Source organism: Agelaius phoeniceus, chromosome 3 (genome assembly GCF_051311805.1).
Source record: "Agelaius phoeniceus isolate bAgePho1 chromosome 3, bAgePho1.hap1, whole genome shotgun sequence".
Lineage (NCBI taxonomy): Eukaryota > Metazoa > Chordata > Aves > Passeriformes > Icteridae > Agelaius > Agelaius phoeniceus.
This window is the reverse complement of record NC_135267.1, coordinates 109186530-109210043: the sequence shown is the minus strand read 5'-3', so window position 1 is coordinate 109210043 and position 23514 is coordinate 109186530. Positions and strand designations below refer to the sequence as shown.

The window sequence follows — 23514 nt, the reverse complement described above, 5'->3', positions numbered from 1 at the left end:
TTTAGTTGAAAGCATTTCCTTTAATGGTCTGCTATGCAACAGTTCAGCAGTCAGCTGACTCATGGCAACCTGAAATTGAAAATGACTTGGGGTTGAGGGAAAGCAAGAAGAGGACAGGAAGAATTATACTGGCCAGTATACTTTAACTATCTATATAATAGTTGGATCTTCATTTTGTTCAACTAACCATGACCTCACAGAATTGGTTCAGGCATCAGCTCTGTGTCTGGTCCAGAGCAACAGATGTATTTATAAATTAGATTAATATAATCACTGATGAGAAAAATATATTCAATTATTTAATTCACTTTTGTTTTGATAATCTCCAATGCTACCAGAAGCACAGTGTCAGAGCTATTTTCTTTTAGTTCACCATTTTTGGAAAGCCCTTCACTCTCTCTGGAGAGAAAGCTCATGCTTTGTTGTTGCAACTGTCTCACTTCTATTATATAGCAAATTGTGTTTTCTTTCTATACTAGTTCTGTAGAAAATAATCCAAACAGGTGAAATAAAGGATCTTTTCTTATGTATTCAAAAACCAAACTCTGGATGTATTAAGTGAAAAGAACAATAACCCTCAAAAAGCCAAACAACCAGAAAAAAAACCCACTTTCCCCTGTGCCAGAAACTTCTTTGACTGTATCCTGCATGATATTATTTACAGCCATTGAAGAAAGCCAAAGTAATTTTGCATATGAGCTGCTGTCCTAGGACACTGACTTTTGTAAGACATATGAAGATCTCAGCTACTTTTTCCTTTCTGAAGAAACAAAGACTGGAAAGTGGGAGATTGTTTCAGAGAAGACAGGGGATATCTCACAGTGAGATAAAGAATTACTCTGCTTTTTGAAGCTTTTGGATTCCCTGAATGTCTCCAGAACATTAGAACATCATGCATCCACCTCCTGACCCTGTGTCAAGGGTGATCCACACTGATGAGATGTGATGGGATCTGCTGGGTTTACTCAGGAGTAGCCTGCCAAGCCTCTTGCATTTGGCTGATATGAAATAGGAGCACATCCTCTTCTGCTTTATGCCTGGGTGAGCCATTTCTGCAGCCATCAGAAAGCCTTCATTAGTCAGGTTGCTTGGAGAGCAGGCACACCATACTGCTCAACCTGAGCTGGCTCAGCTTTTCAGAGCCCCTGAATTCCAGTCCTAACTTGCAGCTGAGCAGCAGAAAACGCAGGAGGGAAGAATGCAAAGTGGTTTTGGGGTATTCTGAGCTGCTTGGGTCCAGAGGAGGAAGGGCAAGAACACAATCCTTGGGCACTGAGTGGAAGAACCATTACGCGGGTTGTCACGGAACCTCGGGTTGTTAGCGTGACGCCACCAGCTAAGAAGGCTTTGTGCCACATTGGTTTGGGCACTGCCAGAAGAAGGGAGAGCAGTGGGAGAGGATGCAGAGGGCATTGACACCCATGCTGTGCTGCTGGAGGATCCTGTCAGCCAGAGAGGTGACAGCAGGGTCACACCAAGTGACTTGGACACAGGACACACCGAGCAATTATGGCTTGGGAGCACACAGGCGGCTGCGAGAGCAGGCAGATTTCCCAATGCATAATTCAGTACCATAAGCATGTACATGACACTAACTCCTTCTTCTGCCAGACTACTTTCATTTCTTGACAATAACCTCACTAAATTGACCTGGAAAGAAAGAGGCATTCAATGTTTATAATTTCATTTCTGCCCTATATAATTTTGGCTCCTCTCCTTCTCATGTAGCTGCTAATATGAGTTACTGCAGATTTAGTATTTTGTTACAGATTAATTCAATGGGATTTTTGACTAAGATAGCGTCCAAAATGACTTTGCACTTGGTGACATCTGCGATGCCAGCATGCAAAATGATTCTTCTGGCATTTTTACAAATTCTATTGTACCACTGAATAGGTCTTGAGAAATCCAGCTATGACCATATCTGATTTGGCTAAGAACACCGAGTAATATAACACAAATAGCGATAATAGTTATTTTGCAGGAGTAAAAGCTTCTGGCTATTTTCATTCCCTCTCAGGCAGACCTGGAGCCCAGGGATACTTTCAGTGTTTTTTATATACCTGTCACAGTCAAAATTCTTTTAGGTTTGACTAATAAGACCAGACAGTTGCATCAGGACAGACACATTATGATGCTGATTTTTTTCTGTTGTAGAACAACTGGTGTCTTTGAACAGAATCCTCCTTCTTCTGACTGTCTCTGCCATCCCTTCTGATGTACCTGCTGAAGCCCATTAGACACACATCTTAGATGTATCTATATAGATACAGATTTTAACATTTCTGCTTGGCTGCCTTCAAGAGACTTTTCACTGCCAGAATGGCTTTCTTTCCAAACCTTTTATTTGGAGGATGTTCTGGTGGTAGGAAGCCCAGATCTTAGAAAATTCATTATGCCTTAAGAACTGAGGTCCACTGCCAGTCATTAGAGTCCTCAGCATTGAAAGCAATTAAGGTAATTTTATTTATCAGATTCAATTGTGTCCCTTTTTCAGACTGTCTTTGCATTGTTGACAAAGGTACACAATTTTTAAGATCACAATGTCGCTTTTCTTATGATTACTCATCTGCATTTTGTGATTCACCTCTACTGCAACATTTTCATTGACATCATCCCTTTGCCAGTAAAAACATGTCTTCTTACTAAACTATTCTTCATTAGCTTCAGTTTCAGAGCCTGTCCTTGTTCCCAGGTTAGTGTTTTCTAACAATTGGCCATTTTTTTCCTCATTGATTAGTTCATCTCTTACTGTGCTACTGACACCATTAATTGACAGAGAGCGATTCTGCCTCACTGATCAAGGAAGAGGTGGTGCCAAATAGCTGAGATTCATGGTACAATCCCTTTACATGTGTGGAACCTACATCAGAAATACACATATATTTTTTAAATTCTTCATTTTTTACATCTAGAAGTCCAGACACTTATAAAGAAGATGTTTCTTTCTTGTGTATATTTTTACTACTAGACCGCAGAAAACCCTGGTATTCATTAGGGAAAAATGAAATTGAAGGTGCAAAAGCACCAAGATGGCTTAACGGCATTGGGAATTGCAAAGACGCTTTGCTCATCACTTCTTTTGACCGAGACGAAAGAGAACGGGCATTCACTCGCTAGTTGACAGTAAGGAGCTGGGTTAAAGTTACTTGCACAGTGCGATGGGTCCGCTGCGGGTACCGACAGCAGAACGTAAACCCGCATTCAGGGCAGGCGCGGGGCTACCCAAACATGCAGAAAGAACATTCCTGCAGAATTCCTGAGACAGGCTTAGGCCACCGGCTCCCGGGGCACCGAGGGGCCGCTGCCCGCAGGTACCTGCCGAACTCGGGCAGGGGGGCTCCGTGTTCCCTCCGCACCGGCAGCGCCGCACCGGGCGAGGACTGCGGGCCGGACCGAGCCGGGTGCGGGCAGCGTGGGGCCGAGCGGGGCAGGCTCAGCGGGCGGGGAGAGCTGTTCACACGCCGGGAGGCTCCGCCGGCCGGGACGCGGCTCTCCGGGAGCCCATCCCGCCCCTCCCGCTCCGGGGCGACTCCCGAGGCCGCCGGGGAAGACGCTGCCGCGGGCGGGCGGTTCCCCCGAGGAGCCGCCGCTTCACCTGCGGCCGCCCCGTCCCTCCACCCCCGCCACCCCGCGCCGGGGCCGCCGAGCCCCAGCGAGCCGCCCGGGCACAGCGCGGCGGTGGGCGCGGCCTCCTCCTCCGCCGCCCGCCCCTTCCTCCCTCCCTCTCTCTTTCCTCCCGCCCGCCGCCGCTCCCGCACCCCCGGCCGCCGCCGCCGCTCCCGCGGCCCCGCCGGTGTCTCCGGCCGCCCCCGCCCGCCCGCTCTCGGTCTCCTCCTCCTCCTTTCCCCCCGCCCTTCCCGCGCGGTGGTTCGCTCCTCCCCGCCCCTTTCCCCCACCTCTCCCGTCCCCTCCCACCCCCGGCTCCCCGCGGTGGTCTGGCCCGGCCCGGCGGCGGAGGGAGCGGCGGAGCGGGCGGGCGGGCGGTGCTGCCGGGCGGGGGTCTCGCTCTCCGGGGGTCTCGCTCTGCGGGGACGCGGCGAGCGGCGGAGCGGGGCGGGGGAGGCAGCGCAGCAGGGAGCGAGGCAGCGGGAGCGGCTCCCCGACCGCGGGCAGCACCATGAGGTGAGCGGCCGGCTCCGGAGCGGGCGGCGGGCGCGGGGTGGGGGGCGATGCTCCGCGCCCCCCGGCTCGGACGGCGCACGGCCGGGAACGGGAACGGCAGTGGGAGCCGGGGGGATCGGCCGGCGGCGGGGGAGGGGGCCGGGCCGAGGGGAGCCCCGCGGTGGGGGAAGGGCCCATTGTTAGTGGCGGCGGGGGAAGGGCGGCCCGCCGTCCCCGTCCCCCCGCGGCGGCGGCGAAGTTGCGGTCGGGGGGCGGCGGCGGGGCCCGAGTCCGGGGCGGGGGGCGGCCCCGCTGCGGCGCCTCCCCCGGGCCGGGCACGGCGTGAGCCCCGGGCGCCCGGCTCCTTTCTTTCTCTGCCGGTGGTGATTTTTTTTTTTTTTTTCTCCCCCTTTCCCTCCGCCTTAGCCGGCGCGTGTTGCATTGCAGCAGCAGCTGGGCTTTTCCCTGGGTAATCAATAAAGAGGCGCCGGGGGGGAAGCGGGGAGGGGGGATCCCCCTCTCGGCAGCCGGGGAAGTGTCGCGTTTGGAGGTTCGGGATGTAAACACAGAGGTGGCCGCGGCTGGGGGCGGCAGGCAGGGAGGTGGGTGCCTGCCGCCTTCCCGCCGGGAACTCCCGCTCCCCGCCGGCTCATTCATTTGAAGGCGATTTTCTGCCTCCCCCCTTCCCCCCCGCCGTCCTCCCCCCAGCTCGCTTTTAGCGCCTGTTCTGTTTCCATAATCTCCTTTCTGGATTGGTGCAGGACCCGGTGAGAAATGCGGCTCGGTGGCCGAGCGAGCGCTGGTCCGGCTGCCCGGGGACGCCGTGCTCCCTGTAGGCCTGCCCCTCTCTCAGACAGCTGGGGAAACCAGTTACTCACGCCTTCCCCTTTTTTTTTTTTTTTTCCGCCTGGAAGTTATTGTCTGCCTTGCAGTTGGATATGAAGGTTCTTTGTCTTAAAGACACGACTGTAAGGTCCTTTGGAGTAGGGGTCCGGCGAGGTTTGCCGTGATCAAAGTCGGCGAATTCCTCTGCTGCGTAAAACTGACGAGCCATTAGAATTCCTTGTCAATTACGGGAAAATCCTAATAAAATTTTTTTGTGCTGTGAGGATTCCCTCTTTCAGTGCACCTTCAGTGGGAAGGGTAGCGTTGCAGCGGGAAGCATGGGAACAATCTCCCTGCTGTTTTGTTTAGAATTGTGTTCCTGTATTTCCCTCTAGTTTTCTTTGTTAACTGTAGGTATTTATGTCCCGCGTTATTTTAAGCTTTGTTTTGTCTTGTGATAATTTATTTTCAGTTATTCATGTTGCTCGTGTAGAAGTCAGATATCCTGCAAACGAAAAGTTACAGCTGGGAAAACCTACAAGTTTGTATCCAGATCCTTTAAGCAGAGGTGTTCTTTTTAATTACCTTGACAGCCTTCAGCACAGCGAATGCTGCTAATGGAGCAAGGCTTGGCACGAATACCTTGGGAAGCCCCATGGAAGTTTGGGTTTCGTGCTGGCAAAAGGTTCTTTAATTGTGAGGGTGATGCTGAGTGAAGAGAGCTAGAGCAGCAAGGCTGCTCACTGTTCACTGTGTAACTGTATGTGTGCTAGGACTTGTGCCAGCTTGGAGGGAGCACAAGTATTTCTCTCAACCAGCACAACAGGAAAGTGTCTAGGTTGAACCTACCCTTAGGTTGCTTATTTAGGTGTTTGAATAGCTGACTTGCAGCAGTGAGTAAATGTAGGTAAATGAATTCTATTGCTGGCCTTGGAGCTTTCTGCCCTGCCTGGAGAGCATCAGGCTGCTGAGGGGGAGATGCAGTTGTGATTTGGAGGGCTGCTCTGATGAGTGGTCGTGGGGTGTTTCAAAGGAAACTGACTTCCAGAACGCTTGGTTCCAGCCCTCTGGAAAAAAAGAAACAAGCTGTACCAATTAAACTTCACAGGCTAAAAAAATGATGTGGTTAAAGAAGTATTTTCTCTCTATAGAGGCACTATTAAACTCACTCAGTTTTGTTTAATTGGTCCGACTCCAGTACGATGGCAAGCTTTCACTGCTCTGCTCTCTCTTTGGGCTTGTTTAGACTATGGTTGATGGTATATTTCTGAAACATGTTTAAACAATATCTTCATGCTGTATATTGTTCAGGCAATGACTTTTAATGTGCATTTGCTGGTCAAGGCAAGGTCTGATGGGTGAGGAGTGACAGGGTAGATGGGGCAAGCAACCAGCATTTCATACACAGCTCCTGTGTTTGCAGATGCTGTTAAATCTTAGCAGTTCATACTAAAAATATACTTTTGGCACAATATTGGTGGCTTCGTGGAGTGAGTAAACTGCATTCTGTCACTGCTGTTGGGCAGGTAAGTGTGCAGTTGGTGCTCCAAAGAATCAAAAAAATGAATATATGAACTGGGGCAGGGTTGGGGAGGAAGCACCCTCACTTTCTCTCCTATGTGTTGGCTTTTCTTCAGCCATCATGAGCCTGAACTAATTCTGATGATTTTGTGTGAAGATCTTGTGTTTTGTCTGGATGTTTAGCTGGTCAGTTACCAAAGAGGAAACTGATTTTCCTTGTGTCAGATAATACTAAAGATCGTTGCGAAGAGCATCTTTGAATGTTCAGATAATCAGCAGTTCTGTAAGACACAAACACCGACGCTGCACAAGAATTAATTCTTGCAGAAGTCTGCTTTGTATTCAAATTGAAATGATATGCTATTTGAATAACATCTGCTAGGGGTTTTAGGTTGCAGAGAAACCCTGAATATTAAATATCCCAGTGAAATGCTCTAGCCTGAGTATGAAGTTACTTGGTTGAGGAGCCAGCTTGAATAGGGCTGTGTGTATCTGTGTCTCCTGCCCTAGGTAAACAGCTGATTCCCACGGACACCTGTTGCTCTCTTTGTGCTCTGCTTAGCTGACAGAAGTGCTGCCCCTAATCCACTTTCCTGAGAGCACTTATAATATAATAGGTATCCAGGAATGGGCATATTCAGTGGAGTTTCCATTCACCAGCTGGCTGGAAGGTGGTGGAGATGCAGGTAACAGCAGAGTTTGGTGCCCCTGTTCTAGTAAAAGCATGACTTCCCATCCTGTTTGTACAAGAAGAACGTGTGTGAACAGACTTTTATTGTAGCATATGTTGAAGTCTGTGTTACAGAAGCTGGTAAACACAACTCTGCTGCTAGAGCTGGGATTCTGCAGTGAAGGTTAACTGAATTACCTTCTTTTTTTATTTTTTTTTTTGCATATCAGGCTCATTTTGAGTGTTAACTCCAATAAAAATAAATGAGCTTTACAAGATACTGACTTTTTAAAAATCAAACTGTACAGCCTTCTCTTGGGATTACTACATCCATTTCTTTGTGTGGGAAAGAATTGTTTTTCATTAGTGTGCTGGTCAGAAAGCAGACTGCTTAGTCGGGTTTCATTACCCACATTCCCAAGAACTGGGAAAGAAACAGCATTTTTAAGAAATTTTAAATTTGAGTATTTCCAGAGCCCAGTATAATACTTCATGTTTATGATGGGCTACTATGCATGTCATATGTATGTGAATTTCATTCCATGTTTAGGTAGGGCAAACAGCTAAATCACTATAGATTTTGCCTTTTCTGAAAAGTCACGTTGTATTCTTGCTTGTGTTTTCAAGCTAAAAAGGTAGCTAAATTTGTGGTCTCTAAGCCACACTGAAATTTCCATTTACTTCCAATCAGCAGCTTTTCTGCTCAAATATATTGCTACAGAGTACACTTCATGTTATTATTTAAAACTCAGCATTTTTTTATGCCTGGGTTGGTAAGCCTTCATTGTATTTTAAGTGTTGTGTTAAGAAAACTAATCCCATACTCAGTGTTTACTGAGTGAAAGCCCACAGCACAAGTAACAAAACATGTACCTCCATTAGGGCTAGGAATGCTTGAAGGAACCCACACACATTTCCTGGGGTTTCCAGGAAAGTGGGTACACCAAGAGCATTATTAGAGACAATGGTACAGTTCAGTCTGCTGCAATAACTGCAGTTATTTAAGGTGGTGAAACAGCACAGCAGCAAGGCCATCAATTTGATGGTGGCATTAAGTTATTCTTGGATACGTAAGGTAAATCTTTGGAATTGTGCCTTTAGTTTTAATACTTGCCCGAATGGTGTATTTGAAATAGGAGGCTTAATTTAGTTGAGAAATATTTGACAAAATGTTGGAAGTGCAAGCAGGCAGTTAAATTAGACTGGATATGCATAACTGCAAGCAACACAGTTCCTAAAATTGCTTGTATCTCAAGAGAAAAATTGGTGGTGTGGGCAGGGTTTTTTTTTTTTTCAGGTGGATACAAAAATTCAGGTTACTTTCCGTGTTCTTAAGTATACTAACAGATGGACTGAGTCATCTGTCTGATAGAAGTGTGGTCTTTAGCTTGCACTTTATTTGTGACAGTTGCAAGTAATTTTTGGACAGGCTGTTTCTGCCCACCTGATATGGGATCTGACAGCTGTTTTGCCCCCAAGGCCTCTGGATAGTTTAGTGAATTATTTTGATAGTAAAAGCATAAATCTTTTAAAAATTTACCCTGTGAATGGAGAGTGCAGGAATGAGAATCCAATTTTTTTAGACAAAGCTATTTATGACCATCTTAGCAATTATGTTGTCAGCCTCTAAAAATTAGAAACAGTCTGGGAGTGTGTATAATTCAGGAATGCTCTCTGGAAGGGCATGTACAAGTTTTTTCTTGACTCTGGTTCAGGGTTTCATGTTTGCTGTTGGAGGTCAGAAAACAAGAGCGAGTTAGTTGGCATCCTGCTTCAGGCCACTCCAGCCTAAAAGCCTTTTTTCTCCACTTCCATAAAAAGCAGAAACATTTTTCTCCCAGCACCTGTTTCAGTGGATGCTTTGCCCTAAGTGACGTCTCTGGGCTCTGCCTCAGGCATGTGATTGGAAATACTTTGTAATGAGGGCTGCTCCTTGCCATGCCAGGGCAGCTCATGTGGAACTATTATAGAAGGAGGTTATTGAACCACTGGATAGAGTCATTTGCTCTCATTACTAGAGAGAGCAAATGTATTTTGTGAAACAGATATTATTCCTTTCTTTGCTTTGACCTTTCATCTAGAATTGCTTCTGACAGTTCATGCCTGCTTCCACTCAGCAGTGGAGAAATCCATGTGCCAGCTCTTTAAACATCCAGGCATGTTTAGGTTTTCAGAGTGCTGTAGTGGTGAGAGAGAGCAGAAGATGTGTGCTTTTTGTGTTCAATTAATAAAAAATTGATTTCTAGTCATAGCTCAAATTAAATGTAGCAGAGACTGAAGTCACATCAGCCTTGCTGAACTGTCAGCTGTGTTATTTGTTGTTGGTGCCTGCCTCTCTCTCCCACCCCACCTTGCCCTGCCAGTCCTTGGGAATTCAATACAGCTACTTTGTGTTCTTGGGCTGTTGGAATCTCCCTTGGGATTAATGTGGGAGTGAAGCTGCTTTTGTACCTGCCTGTATTTAAACCTGCAGGTGAGGAGCCACTGTTGTTTCCCTGCTGTGCCTCTCCTGCCCTACCTTCCCATGGCTTCCCACAAACCTGGAGAAGAACACAGTTTGTATGGAGCTTTTTTTTGGTTGAATAATATACAGAAACTTTTTCCCCTTTTAAAAATAGCTGCACCACCTTATTTTACCTTTCAAATTTTCTAACATGAGAAATAAAAACACGTGTCTAAGTAATTGAGTCTGATTTGAAAATGCTCCGTAGCAATACTGGTTACAGAGGAAAATGTTGAATTTTACTTCAAATACTCCTAATAAATTGTCCTTCTAATTGCCAAACCTTTTCCCTGCTATCATGTATTACAAGTCTCCTTCACTTGTAGCTGTTTCATGATAAGTGTTAGAAGACTTCAGAGGAGAATGGGGATGTTGTGCTTACCAGGCTGTGATGGTGTTATGTGTTGGTGTGTGCTGCTCCTGATGTTATGGCTCTGTATGGGAGCTCATGGAACTGCTGCTGGGGAGGTGATGTGACATCTCTCTGGGGCTCCTGCCCAAATGCTGGTGACAGCCTGGTGGAGAACAGGGGGCTGGCTGCTCAGTGGGATGTGAGATGATGTGTCAGTCCATTTTGGGTTAGTCTTTCCAGCTGAACTGCTTGTAACAAGCACATGTTTGTGGAATCAATGCACAAGTTAATGTGGGGAATTGAAGTACAGCTCTCTTGTCTCTGTGAGTAATCTTTAGGCAAGGCTCATTAAAAGAAAACACCGTCAATATTCAGGCAAAAGAAATAATCTGCTCTTAGTTTCACATATTGAAAATTCTCCAGGCAAAGCTGTTTTATGTAAAAGAAGAATAGTAAAAACAATTTCAGTTTAGTCCAAAACTAGTCTGCTTCTTTGCTAAGTGTGTGAGTTGGTGTTGTGTGTTTTTACTTTTTTTTTTATCATGGTAAAGAAAGGTGCTGACACCAGGTGAAGTATGGGAGAAAGAAGTGGAAACTGATTGCACTCCAGAGGGTGATACAAAAATGTTACTTTGCTGGTCTGGTGTGCTGCCAGAAATAACTCTAAACTTCTAGTGTGCAGCACAAATGCAATTGGAAGGGTTTTGTTTGAAATTGTTCTTCATTGTCTTTTCTTCACAAATTTGAAATTTCTGTTTCCTGAACTGGGTTACAAAATGATCTATGCTTACTGCAAATTCCATAGAGAAGGTAAGGCAAGGTTGTTGTTTGCTGAAGTATACTTGGTACCTAGTTCAGAACAGAACTTTTAAAACCTGGAATTCTGCAGAATGGTAAAAGAGCAAGAGTAATCATTGATACAGCTGAGGCCTATATTATGCATTAGTTGCAGTTTTATAGCAAGTAAAGAAAGATTTAAATTTTCTTTTTAGAGGAAATAAATCTCTATGTGTGTCCTTAAAGCAGTTTCCTTAAATGTAGTTTAACTGACTTCTGTCAGTTTATTGCTGGTCACCATACAGTGAAAGCAGCTTTTAAACTGAAATGCTTTGAAGGGCAGGTAGTTTAGGTAGAGTTTTACTGTGGTCCCATCTGGCTCCTGGTGAACACTTTTCTGTTTCAGTTGTGTAGACCAATATGTCTTTGTAAGTGGTCATGTCTGCTAGAACATTATATTTTGTGGAGATTTCCATTAAGTTGCATTTTTTTTTCCTGTCGTACGGACTGAAAATGGAAGTACTAAATGGAAAGATGATTTAAGACTCTGTTGTAGTTCATGTATTTCCAACAAAACTTTCAATACTGCTGCATTAGTGGTATTTTTACTGGCACTGGTGGAAAGAGGTGGTTGGTAGTTTTAGGTTCCTTTCAGCTTTCTGGTTGGCTTTGCAAATGTGACTTCAGCATATGCTCTGAGTAAATCTGGGCATAGAACCTGGCAGTATTGCTGCCTAAAATCATCACTAGTTCTTCCAATAACTTATGTTGAATATGTGGCTTTTTTCAGGCTCCAAGCTTCCAGCTCCAGATGAGCAAGAATTTTCCTTTTCTAGCTGCTGTATGTTTTTCATGTCAATAATGCATTACAATGAACACTATACACTGCTACTCATTTTGAAAACTTGTTTTCTCCCTGTATTTTCCTGTTCTATGGAAATCTCATTGCCCTTTGCTTTCTTTTAAAAGGTTCTATAAAAGAGTCTTCTATAAACAGTGCATAGTGATGTGTACACCTTTTATTATATCTCCTGTGTTGAACTCTTGTTGGTATTTGAGGAAAATGTATGATCCATTTGGCAAGCCTTAGTCCATTAAACAATGCTGGCTCTTCTTTGAGAGTACCCAGCCTAAGTTTAATAAAACTGATTTTATTTTTAAATCTTGTTGGATTTGTATTTAAAACTGTACACAGTGAAGCTTTCCTAGAAAACTTGTATTGTGTTCTTGAATGCATTTGCAAAGCCTGTTTTTAGAAATCTGCAATTGGCTACTGTGGATGATGGTAAATGAACTTCACAACTTCAGAATAAACATAGTTACCTATTGTCTGAAATAGATGGTGTGGCCAGACTGACCAAACAGTGAAAGCTGATCCAAATGAGCCTAATTTGGGCAGAGATAATGGATCAAAATAGTGAGTGACAGCACTAGCAAAATGAACAGTATTGAAATTTACCATTTGTATATGTAAGTTTAATCACTGAATGTGCTACTTAAGAGCAGGTATGGTTTGGTTTTTGATACGTACTACTCTAGCAGAAATACTGACTTATTTTTAAAAAAATATGTATAGAGGTACTTTTTTTCCTACTTGAGAATACTTCTGCTTTGATAGAAATCTCTGAATATGGTCAGAGATTATATTATCTTTCAATTTATTGTTATACACCGATCTACTTAGTAGAATCACATTAGTGTGAGTAGAACAGGAGGATGGTGCAGGAGGTGTCTGATGTATGTATATGAAATAAACGTGTTTGGAACACAGGGCTTCTTTCCCAGTCAGATATGACCAATCTGGTCTGGAGTCAGTAGTGTTTGGAGCACAGGGCTTCCTTCCCAGTCAGATGTGACCAGTCTGGTCTGGAGTCAGTAGTGTTTGGAGCACAGGACTTCTTTCCCAGTCAGATGTGACCGATCTGGTCTGGAGTCAGTAGTGTTTGGAGCACAGGACTTCTTTCCCAGTCAGATGTGACCAATCTGGTCTGGAGTCAGTAGTTCTGTCCCTAGTCTCTGGTACAGTCAGTGCTTTTCCCCCTTGGTTGGAGCCTGCTGTTCCAGGGCTCAGGGAAGACTGAACTTTCCAGCTCAGTGCTGTTCTCACCAAGGGAAGGCTGAGAAGAGAGGTCCATTTTGGAAAACTAGCAGGGAACCTGTGTCTAATCATGAGTAGGAGGATGAGGAGATGATGATGAGAGCACTTGAGTAGTAAGTGTTTGAACCTGAGCACAAGTTGTCCAGCGCCTTCGTCAGTGTGACGTGTTTTGGGGAGTAATTGGCAATGAGGTTTTGTGCCATTTCAATGGTTTCCTTGGGTTTTTAGCTACTGAGTGCAAATACAGTAGTGGCTTTTGGTTGAAAATGTTTACTTTGGGATTGAGGAAGGAGACTAAAGCAGTAAATGCATAAAAGAAGTCAGTCAAAAAGATTTTGCATCTTCAAGATCTCATGCTGCAATCTGAAGGATTGTGGTGGAGCCATTGTTCCAGTTTCACACTGTGGTGTCATGAGTCCAGTAGCCTTTGCTTTAGTGATCAGCTGTGTTAACTGCATCATGTATGAATTATCCTCAGAATGATTTCTGCTGCACTTAGCATCTGACCTTGCATCTAATTGTGAGATGAAGAAATCTGGACTGCTGCACTCAAGGATTTGATTTTGTATTCTGGCAGTATCTTTGAGTAGTCTGTTCATAAAGTTTGGAGGAATAGGGTGGCTTCAGGCTTTTTCTCTGGTGTCCTATCAAAGGTGACTTTGAAACCAAAGGGTATTCCTTTTATTTTGTGTACCTTTCTTAGTCACTGATAGAACAGGTCTGTGCTCCTGTAATTGTCACAGGAGCATAGCTTCCAACAATAGCTAAATCCACAAATGGATGGCATATGACAAACACAAAGGTTGCCTTGCAGGTTATGAATGCTGTTGCTGTAGCTGTGTTGCTCTAAATTTATGGACATGACAAAGGTTTTATAAGGAGAGGCAATATATTTTATTAGATCACCTGCTGCAGTGGTGGGGAGCAGGACACGGGCAATTTCACACACCCAAAGGCTGAGTTCCTCAGAAAGTTGCTCAATTATTTGGAGACATCATGTGGAGACTTTGTACTTTGTGGATTGTTGCAGATACAGGTAAATGCTACTGTGTGGTTTATTTTTTTATAGATAGCTCATAGTTTTGATGTCTGACCTCATAGCAATATTTGGTGTAATTCTTATTTCAGAGATTAAGGAATTGGGTGCTTGAAAGCAGGTTAGCAGCTGTAGGATCTATTTAAACTGCAATTTGTTTTTGTATTGCTCTACAAAGATGATGTCTGCATAAAGGAAGTGGAGATTGCATTGCAGAGAGCAATGTCAGAAAGTAAACCTGTGAAAATACTTTTCAAATGTCACTGTTTCCATGTAAAGCATCAAGATATATTTTCCTTTGAAGCATCTGACTACTGGAAACCATTGGGGGGAAAGGATGCTTGGAATGCCTTTTTTAAAGAGCACATGTCTGTTATTTTTGTGGAGACACAGTCTTGGTCACTGGTGTGACTTTTGTGTAGTAAATCTGTAGGATGCAGATAGAAGTGGATTGCATTGCATCTTTAGACATGACTAATGCTTAATAACACTTAATAGTAGGAATTTATTTTCCCTGTTGAAATCCCCAGTTACCACAGGATAGAGGAGTGTACTGTTAAGCCAATTCTGAGTACTCTGGATATCTTGCCTTGAATTTCCAGGCCTCATTTTCTTAGGGCAGATGGATGGAAATCAAGAGACCTCTCCTCTTGTAGTGCTCCCTGCCCCAAAAATAAAAAGAAAATCTTGATATGGAGACTGTTCATGTAACTGTGAGGAATGCTTGCAGCTTGGGTGATTTGTGTGTTACCAGTCTCAGCATTCCCCAGATTTTGAATCCATGTATTTGAAATCTCACATTTTTTCATCTTGAGTTGAACTAATCTCCTGGGCCTTGAGTGTGTCTGTGTTTGGGGTGGCTCTAGGGGCTCAACTCACCCCAAAGCCCAAACTTATCAGGCATTTTGGGTGTAACTCTCAGTGAGCTTAGCCTGGTCTTGTCTTGGAATGGGGAGGGTGTTTAAGAAAGAACTAGCAAAGAAACAAAAGCCTGAGAGAGTATTCTCTCCAATTTGCTGCTGCATATTTTTATATAATTTATGATGTATCAATGTATCAATTTCCCAACCTCTTGGGTGATTGTAATTTTCTTGTTCTTTTGGGAACATGGGGAAATCTTGTGCAATTCTTACTGTCTTACAAAAAACCTTCCCATGAAGAGGCACAGAGTTTAAGTGTGCATACATGGAAGGTAAATGCATTTTAACTTCAAAGTAGTTTGGGTAGGTGCTCATTTTTTATATTTTGTAAGACAAAACCAATCCCCCAAACAAAATAAAGCAAAACCATTTGGAAATAAAGCCATAGGCTTTTCTTTCAGAATTTGAGTGCTTTAATTTTTTTTACATAGCATGACAGAAATATTGTAAAATGACAAAAGCATTTCTTGCTTAAGAATGGAAGTTTTGTGCATCTAAGAACTTTTTATTGGTCATTATTAAAGAATTAAAATGTTGCTGGCCATATGCATTGCAGCAGGGAATTTTCTCTTGGCAGCACCCTTCCCTCCAGCCACTCAAATGCACAAAATCATTTCAATACAGAACAGAGTAAATGCTGGAGATGGCATCTTTGGTGGACTGGTGACAAAGGTAATGTTTATGCTGTGGATATTCTGTTTCTCAGGAAGACTGGGGTTAATTGTAGCTTGGCAAGTGGGGGGAAAATAAAAAAAAAAAGTTCCATATTGTTTTTCTGCAGTAGATTCCTGTTGCTATGCAACAAACAGAATGTCACTTAGTACAGGATATATTAAATTGGTATTCCCAGCACATATCTGTGCCCGTTCATTTTATACTTGAGCAGGAGGGGATGGTTCTGGTTTCCTGTAGCACTGGAGTATGAAATGTGTACTGGAGCTGCTATTCTGGGGCTGCAGTGACGTCAGTGCACTTGCAGAGCCTCTCTTTGTTTGCATGGATGGGACACCTGTGCAACACAATCAGCCTTCCAGGCACACAAAAAAGGGCTGCTGGTTATCTTCCCCGAGGTGGGATGGCATTGCCAAGCAACACGTTAGCACTTCAAAAGGGAGAAATTTGTTACACGGGAGAAAGATGATTGGGCTGTGAATTGTGAAGACCTTTATACGTGATGCAGATGGCATCATCTGAATCTTTAAACCAAAATATCTGGTTAATTTTTAATTATTAGATTTCATGTTAATATTTGAATATGTTCATACCTCCTCTGCCTACCTCCCCATTCCCTCCAGTGCTAAACCCAACCAGTCTCAGCATCTGAATTCTGCACATTTGCTTTCAATGGATTCTGGAATAAATGTTTAGAGCGTGTTTGGGAAAATTACCCTCTGTGGCTCTGGAAGCAGTAATTAAGTAATGGACAAATGACAACATCTGGTAAGGCATTATTTTATAATCTAGTTAGTCTTCTGTAGTGGAAAACAAGGCAAAAGTAATATTTGAAATCTAGGAGGATGATAATTTGATCTTTGCTTCAAAATCTGTCAAGCAGTATAGATGTCTGAAATAGAGAAACTGGGAAGCTGAGGATTTGTAATACTGTGGGTTTGTAACATATGCATTTTTGTGTCTCAGGCATGATGTTTATACTATGGAATCATCTTATTTTAGTCGGTTTTCTGAATTTTCCTGTGGGTTTTGAAGGACAATTCACAAAATCGAAGCTGAAATTAAGGTAGATATTTAAATTAGCAGGTCAAATACTGTCACTTTCTTGCTCTTAGAACTGTCTAACATCTCTTTAAATCTGAAGCAGATTGGAAAGTAGCTTTTCTTTAAAAAAAATACTATAGTAAATGTACTTATGTGTAGCTTCTTAATAAAGCAGAAACCAAAAGGAAGAGTTGAAGTAAAACTAGGAAAAGATTCAAAACACCTCTCAGTACTGTTCTCTTGCTTGTTTTGCCAAGGGGGTGTCTCTAATCTATAAAGCATCATTGAGCAAGCAGCCTTTAGTAGCACAAATGCCTTTCTGGTAGTCTGATGCTTAATTCAGACCTCAGTGCCAGGGAGTTGTGTGCCTGTTCTCAGGAAGGCCCAATAAAAAACATTGGTGTACACAAAGAGAACTTGATGCAACCTAAAAAAATTCTTGGGGCATTTGGTGAGATCAAACCTGAGCTCTGTCACAGAAATGATTTAAATACGTGGATGGGGATGCTTGGGGCCTTTTTGCTTTCTGTTTGGAAAGAGGGATCTCTGCTTCTGTTGCACAACTGTTTGGTGAGAATGAAAAAACTGCTTGTGACTTTCAGTGCTGTGATGGCTTGTTTTAGTTCTATCTTTTGGCACAGGAAACAGTAGGAATTTGTAAAAATGGAATATTAGGAATTTGTAAAAATGTCTCCACTTCTTGAGAAGGGAGGCAGAATGAAATTTAATTGTGAAAATAATATTTTAATTTGTAATTTTAATGAAATGAACTTATTTTAGTGTGTAGATGGAGAAGTTGTAGAATATACCCAGGAAGGTGAGAAATTTGAGCTGTGAGTTTTAAGTAGTGTGTTGGCAGGTAGCTTAGGTAAATCCTAAAGGAACTCAGAGTAGAAAGTGGATGTTCTGGAAACACTCTGATTATAGAGCAAAGAGCATTTAAAAGTTTAGGTTCAGGTGCTATGCTGCTATAATAGGGCTATGACAAAGCAGTCAGCTTTTCCTGTCCATCATCTTCCCCCCCAAACTGAAATTAAGCTGGGACAAATCTTGTAGGTTTGATACCAGTGGTCCAAAGTTCTGTTTGGCTGTTGAAAAGAAATCAATTCAATCTTTGTGTATATGTGAGCAGTGCCACTACCCTGCTAGTTCTTGGACATTGATTAATACCTGCATGCATACACCAGATGCAGAATTACCTCAGAAAGGATGTTGGAGCATGTGGATGATTTTATGCTATTTTTTCCTCCCCTACAATAGAGCCTGGATTCTGGTTTGCAGCTAGAAATAGATGGGGGTTTGAAGCCTGCTTTGTTTTGTTTGTTTGTTTTTTAGTCTGCCTTTCTCTGTTGCAGAGGTTGGAAAGTCTCTAATGAATGAGATAGGGAATTGCTTGAAGGTAAGATGATTTCATGGACTCAGTGTTTTCTGCAAGCACTGACTGCTTCTTATTTTTCAAAGAATTTCTGTCCTTTGGTGCTGCTTGAGAGTTGTCAGGGGTGTTCATTAGCTGTGTCCCAGCTTGTTTTCTTACTGACTAACTTAAGACTGTGGGCCTGATCTGTCAAAACATTAAATTATTCAGCATCTACCTTAGTCCTTCAAAGCAGAGAGAATCTTAGATGGCCACTGAAGACAAAGGCTCCTAGATCATCTTGGATTAAATGAGCAATATCAGGAGGCTGGGTGCACCAGCTGTTGTGGAGGAAACAACTTTTTGTCTATTTCTCTTTTACTTTCCAACTTTTGCTAATTTCTTAAAAAGAAGCTATGCTCAAGTTTGCAGCTCTCAAATGCTATATTTTATGACACTGTGCTTAAACTGTGAATAACTTCTGAATTTGGTATTCAGAACAAGTTTTGATTAATGTGCAAAAAACGTCACTACACATTGAATAATGAAGAAACCTACTAGCTGTTCGTTTACTCCTCAGTTCATCTATCCAAAGTCAGAGGCAGTCTGAGAAAAAAGGTAGGAGGGGTGAGAGGAGTAAGTATGTAACTAAGACTTTTTAATGGTTTTACAACTGCAAGTCACTCCTTCCTTCATATATAAGCAACCAGAACTTTGCAGTGCTCTTAACTCCTGTACTTTTTTTAAACTTTGGAGTTTATTTTTAAACCAGAATCCAGTGTAGTTTTTTATGTTCTTTAAAAATGGAAATAATAGGCCAAATATAATGTGCCATGATATTTGAAAGGCAGCTAGATTTGGAGCAGATTGTGTTGCCTAAAATCACTGTAACTCTTGGGAGTTCTTGTCCTGTCAGCAGAGCATGCCCATGAAGGAAACAAAGTGTGATCACAGCAAGGTGTCATTGCCAGGAACCCAAACTCCAGGGATCTGTGCTCTCCTCGTACTGAGCTTAATCAGAATTGCTAACTTCAGCCAATTAACATCCATCAATAGTTATCCATCAGCTTTTAAGACAGGACTGGAACATTTTGTTCACTGTCCAAGTGCTTTGTGTAGGTGAGACCTGGTGGCTTTGTCTGAAGGTGCTTTGGGTTGGATTAAATTGATCTCCCCTTTGCCATACAGATAAAAGATGGATGATGTTCACCTGACTGGGGCAGTCCACTTCAGTGACTCCTTTTAGATAACTGGAGTGCACCTACAGGAAATGATGAGATGGGTCACTGCTGTGAGTTTTGGCTACATGGCAGATATTGGCCTGGTTATTAAGGAAGGAGGTGTCGTGGTACCCTCTGAGCAGCAAGGGACAGCTTTTCAAAATATCTGTACACGTTCTCTGCCTAAATCTTTGGAGGCTGCAGAGAAAAATGATGCCAGAGACCATCCAGGCAGACAGATTTTTCCTGCAGGCTCTGGTCTGTAGGTTGCAGTTTGGGCACCTTATTTAAATATATCTTTAATCTAATATGGTATCACCTCTATTGTGAAACTTTTTCCCATTCTGAATTATGATTGTAGGTTTTGTCTCACTACATTTTTTAAATCTTCCTTCTGTGTATTAATGCTTCCATGCTCACTAGCCATGGATAGTACAGACCAGCTTATTCTCTCTGAAGCTACTCTAGTGTAGTATGGGAGGCTTTGTGTTTCTCCTGAGTCTTTTGAAGATTGAGCTCACCAATTTCATTAATTTCTCATTGTGGTCTGTTTTTAAGACCTCCTGCCAGTTGTTACTCTCCACTTGGTCCACCTCATTTGGAAGCTAAGGCTGATTGTTGTCCCCTCTGTCACATCCTGATTTGCATCTGTTCACTGGCATGTATCTAAACATAGACCTGAACTTGTTTTTTCTGTCACTCTTCCAGTGTGCCAATATTAGTCAGAATTCTTACCCTGCTTGCATCTTCTGGGCTCCTGTCCTCTCTGGTAGCAAGAATACTCTTCCATCTCTTCATGGTTCTGCTGCAGCACAGGCATTGCAAAGCTGCACTTGATATATTTCCTCTGAGTGGAGTATCTGATGTCTGAATAAGGTTTTCAGATCTCCTTTCTGCTCTCCTTACAGTAATTTTGTGGATACATCTCTTACAAAAATGCCCTGTGAATGCTGTCAAGAACAAAGTCATTTGACAGCATCTGCCCTCTGTGCTAATTCCTGTAGAACTCCAGAAGAAGTGGAGGAAATTCAACTTATTTGACATCATTAGTTCATAAGTGGCATTGGAGATGCAATTGTTACCTTTTAGCAGGTTTTTACTAATAGTTTGTGATTGAGGTTAAATATAGGCACTTTATGGACATGACAGCCTGCCTATTTCCCCATCCAAAACCTCACATCTGCTCTGGATGTAACACTGGGCCATGGGCTTCTGCAGACATGACTGACATCCCTCCATGGGCTGAGCTTCTGAGCACCAGCTGAAATGTAGTAGTTTCCTGGAAAATATTGCTGAATTTCACAGCTTGGAGCTGTATCTGTTCAGTGCAAGCCAAACAACTGCAGCCTCCTGAAAACTGAGGCTCGTAGCTGTGACATTCAGGTTTTTCTCATGGGGAGAAGGTACATAGTAAATGCAGACACAAAATATACAAAAAAAAAAAAAAAGTCATCAGTCATGGTTGTAGCTTGCAAATTTTTGCACATTTGAGAAGATGAGCTTTGTAGAAAGCAGTGTGGAGCAATCTGTTGCTGGTATCTCTGACAGTACTGCAGGGAAAAGACTGAAGCATGAAGAGTGAGAGTGGTGTGAGCTCCCCTGGTAATGCTCCTTTGTGAAGGATTACCTGCCTGGGATCCAAGCAGGGTGGAGCAGCTTTTGGGGTAAAATGTTGGGCTACAACCTGCTGCTGACAGGCTGAAAGAGTGGAGGAGGTTGGTTTTGCAGGAATAACCCTCTTTTTACCATAAACTCTTCTTGCTGTAGTTACACAACTGCACTGTGCTTCAGATTTCATTCCCTTACTGTGCTACCAGTGTGTTGCAGGCACCTGATTAAAATCCTTTCAGTCTGGCCCAGGCTGTTGTTTGCTGCAGTAGATTGTAGCAGAATCTTATATTTGCTCTCTACTGAATCTTAAATTTGCTCTGACTTTCAGCAGAAATTCCATGTCTTCATCAGAATGAGGGATATTGTCATAAAATGGATCTGCATAGTTTAGAAACCTTTAAGGAAGTCTAATGCATGAGAGGTGTTTTGTGATTTATAGTATGTTCTTCTACAGTATAACTTTTATAAGTATAATCATTTTTTAAAACAAAATGTTTTAATTGAAAATAAACCTGTGCTTGAAGAAGCTTTGTGCTATGAGGGGTAATTTTGCTGAGATGTAATTAGCAATGCTCCTGGCTTGTGCACCTAGCAAAAATACTAGTTGAAGAGGCAGGTGGTTTATCTCCTTTGTACACAGCTTATTTGTGTTTCAGAATTGTCTGGAAGTGTTGGAAATACTGCTAGACTGGGTTATCAAATACTCATTTTCTGTGTAGCTGCTTGGTACACTTAGGGGATAAGCTTTTAAACTGGTAATCATGGATTATTTACTTCTATTTGAAACGATTTGAATTTTTATTAAAAACAGTATCACCACTCGTGTCTGCAAAACAGCTTGAAAACATGAGAACCTTTGCATTTTACTTTCCTTTTGTGTTGCAACAAGCTGCTATTTGTAGTTATGGTCTTTCCATGGAATTCCTTTCATCTCCTGTACACTGCTGAGTATCTTCAGGCTGAAGTGAGTAACTTCAAGCTGCTTGTCTCCCTATTGGATGTTAGGCTTAAAAAGCTTCATAGAAAGTATGGGAAAAGAAATCAGAAGAGGAGTGGGAATGGGGAGAATGCCCATCCTTTTATCCAGCAAATTCCATGTACAGAGAGAACTTAACTGGTTTGTGGGGTTGGTTTTTTTTTTTTTGGTTTTGGGTGTTTGGGGTTTTTTTGTGTGTTTTTGGTTTTTTTTTTTTTTTTTAATTACTGTTTATTTAAAATTACTGTTCTAAGTAAAATCCAGAGGCTGAGGTAAGTGGCCATTTTTCCTATCAGGATTATCACATGCCTTCCAAAAACAAGCACTGCCTTTTGCTCCCCTCTTCACCACTGCGGCCAGCAAAGGCACAAGTGAAAACCTGAAATAGATGAAATAGATGCTTGCATTTTAAACCTCTCTCAGTGGTATTCTTAATGAAACAAATGTTCATTTGGCAGAGAGTGCCTTTCTGTCAGCTTTCTGCCAAGGATGCTTTCCAGGTGATTGCTGTAGGGTTGCAGGTACCTGTTGATGGGATGAGCAGCAGAGCATCCACATCTTTAGAGCCCAGCAGTTGTGGAGCTGCTACCAAAAAATGTAATAGGATGAAGAGGACTTGATTTGTAGTGGTGTTTTACAAGCTTGTGTAAGGCATTTAGCCATCCTCCTTGTTTTTCTGTGTTTTACCAATAACTTAGCTCAAGGTTTTGGAATTTAATTATGCTTGGTCAGAATAAATGTTGTTATGAAGGCTTACCTGATCACTGCTTTGTCTGAGCTTCACTAAGTGCTGATGAGTGATGCCTAGCACTTGCTAAAATTGTATTTCATTGCAAGCTTTGTAGAAATTAGAAGCAGAATTTTTGTCTGAAAAAACAGTTATCTGCTTTTGTGCCATTCTTTTCCTAAAAATTCTGAAGTTAATGGAACAATTTTTCTAATGTTAAATAAAATAATTCTTAAAACATTTTATTCCTCTAGAGATCTTTAGTGTTTTTTTTTCTGTGATTTTGACTAACTGGGCAAACTGCAACTGAAACATCAATATTAAATTTAGTTTGCATTTTAAAAGATCTTTTATATGCCTGGTTTGCAAAACAGGTCGTTGTCTAAAAATGAGAATTTTTGTTTCCTAGCTTTAGAATGTCTTGCTCTGTGGTTTAGGCAAGGCTTGGCCAGCTCAAACCACTTTAGAATCTATTTGCTCATCTTCAGAGATAATAGTATAAAAAGCCATTTTAAAATAAGTGGCCACAGAAGCCCCAAGACTTCCCCCAGTATTTCCCCACTTTGGGGAGAACTTCATTGACAGCCTGTGTTCTTTCTCCCTGTGACCATGCAAAAAATGCTGGGATTATTTGCAGCTCTATTTGATCTGTGGAATGCACTGCATCTATTGTTAGCTCTCCAGCTGAAGCAGGAGCTGGAGTTGTTTTTCTCTTTTGACACTGCAGCAGCTCTGGCCAGACACTGCTGCTGTATCAGTCTGGAGTAGTTAAAGGTGATAGGGTTGGCCAACTTCCCATCCTTTTAGTAGCTGAGATGTGGGAGATCATAACTTAGGTAGTTGGGATGGCTTTAAAATTCTTCAGAGGACTGCAGGCAGTGCCTCCCCCTGCAAGCCTGTGAAGTTCACTGTGTTCAGCTTTCCTGTTGGGTTTAGTGTCTCTTGGAAGTCTAAGCTCTTTTCCTGGATAATTCCTTACCACAGAGATTAAACACTGTGTGTGTGATAGTAATGAGGGCAACATTGGCACATCTTGCCTGTAAACACACCAGCCCCACTAGCACACAAACACGTGCTCCTTTGCTGCTGACATCATCTCTTTTT

At 42.7% G+C, this 23514-nt stretch overlaps 1 protein-coding gene across 7 annotated transcripts in view; it reads left to right on the top strand.

Annotated features, from left to right (window-relative positions):
- Positions 1-3735: 3735 nt before the first annotated feature.
- The window catches only part of ENAH (ENAH actin regulator), a 93166-nt gene continuing 73387 nt past the window's right edge, over positions 3736-23514 (top strand). For 6 of the 7 annotated variants that reach the window (XM_054629894.2, XM_054629893.2, XM_054629892.2 and 3 more), the window contains exon 1: positions 3736-4125. In XM_054629894.2, coding sequence (XP_054485869.1) covers positions 4121-4125 — 5 coding nt within the window. In that variant the 5' untranslated portion in view covers positions 3736-4120. Of the gene's footprint in view, positions 4126-16105; positions 16247-23514 lie in introns of those variants that run through there. The other variant, XM_077176122.1, reaches the window with a different exon arrangement.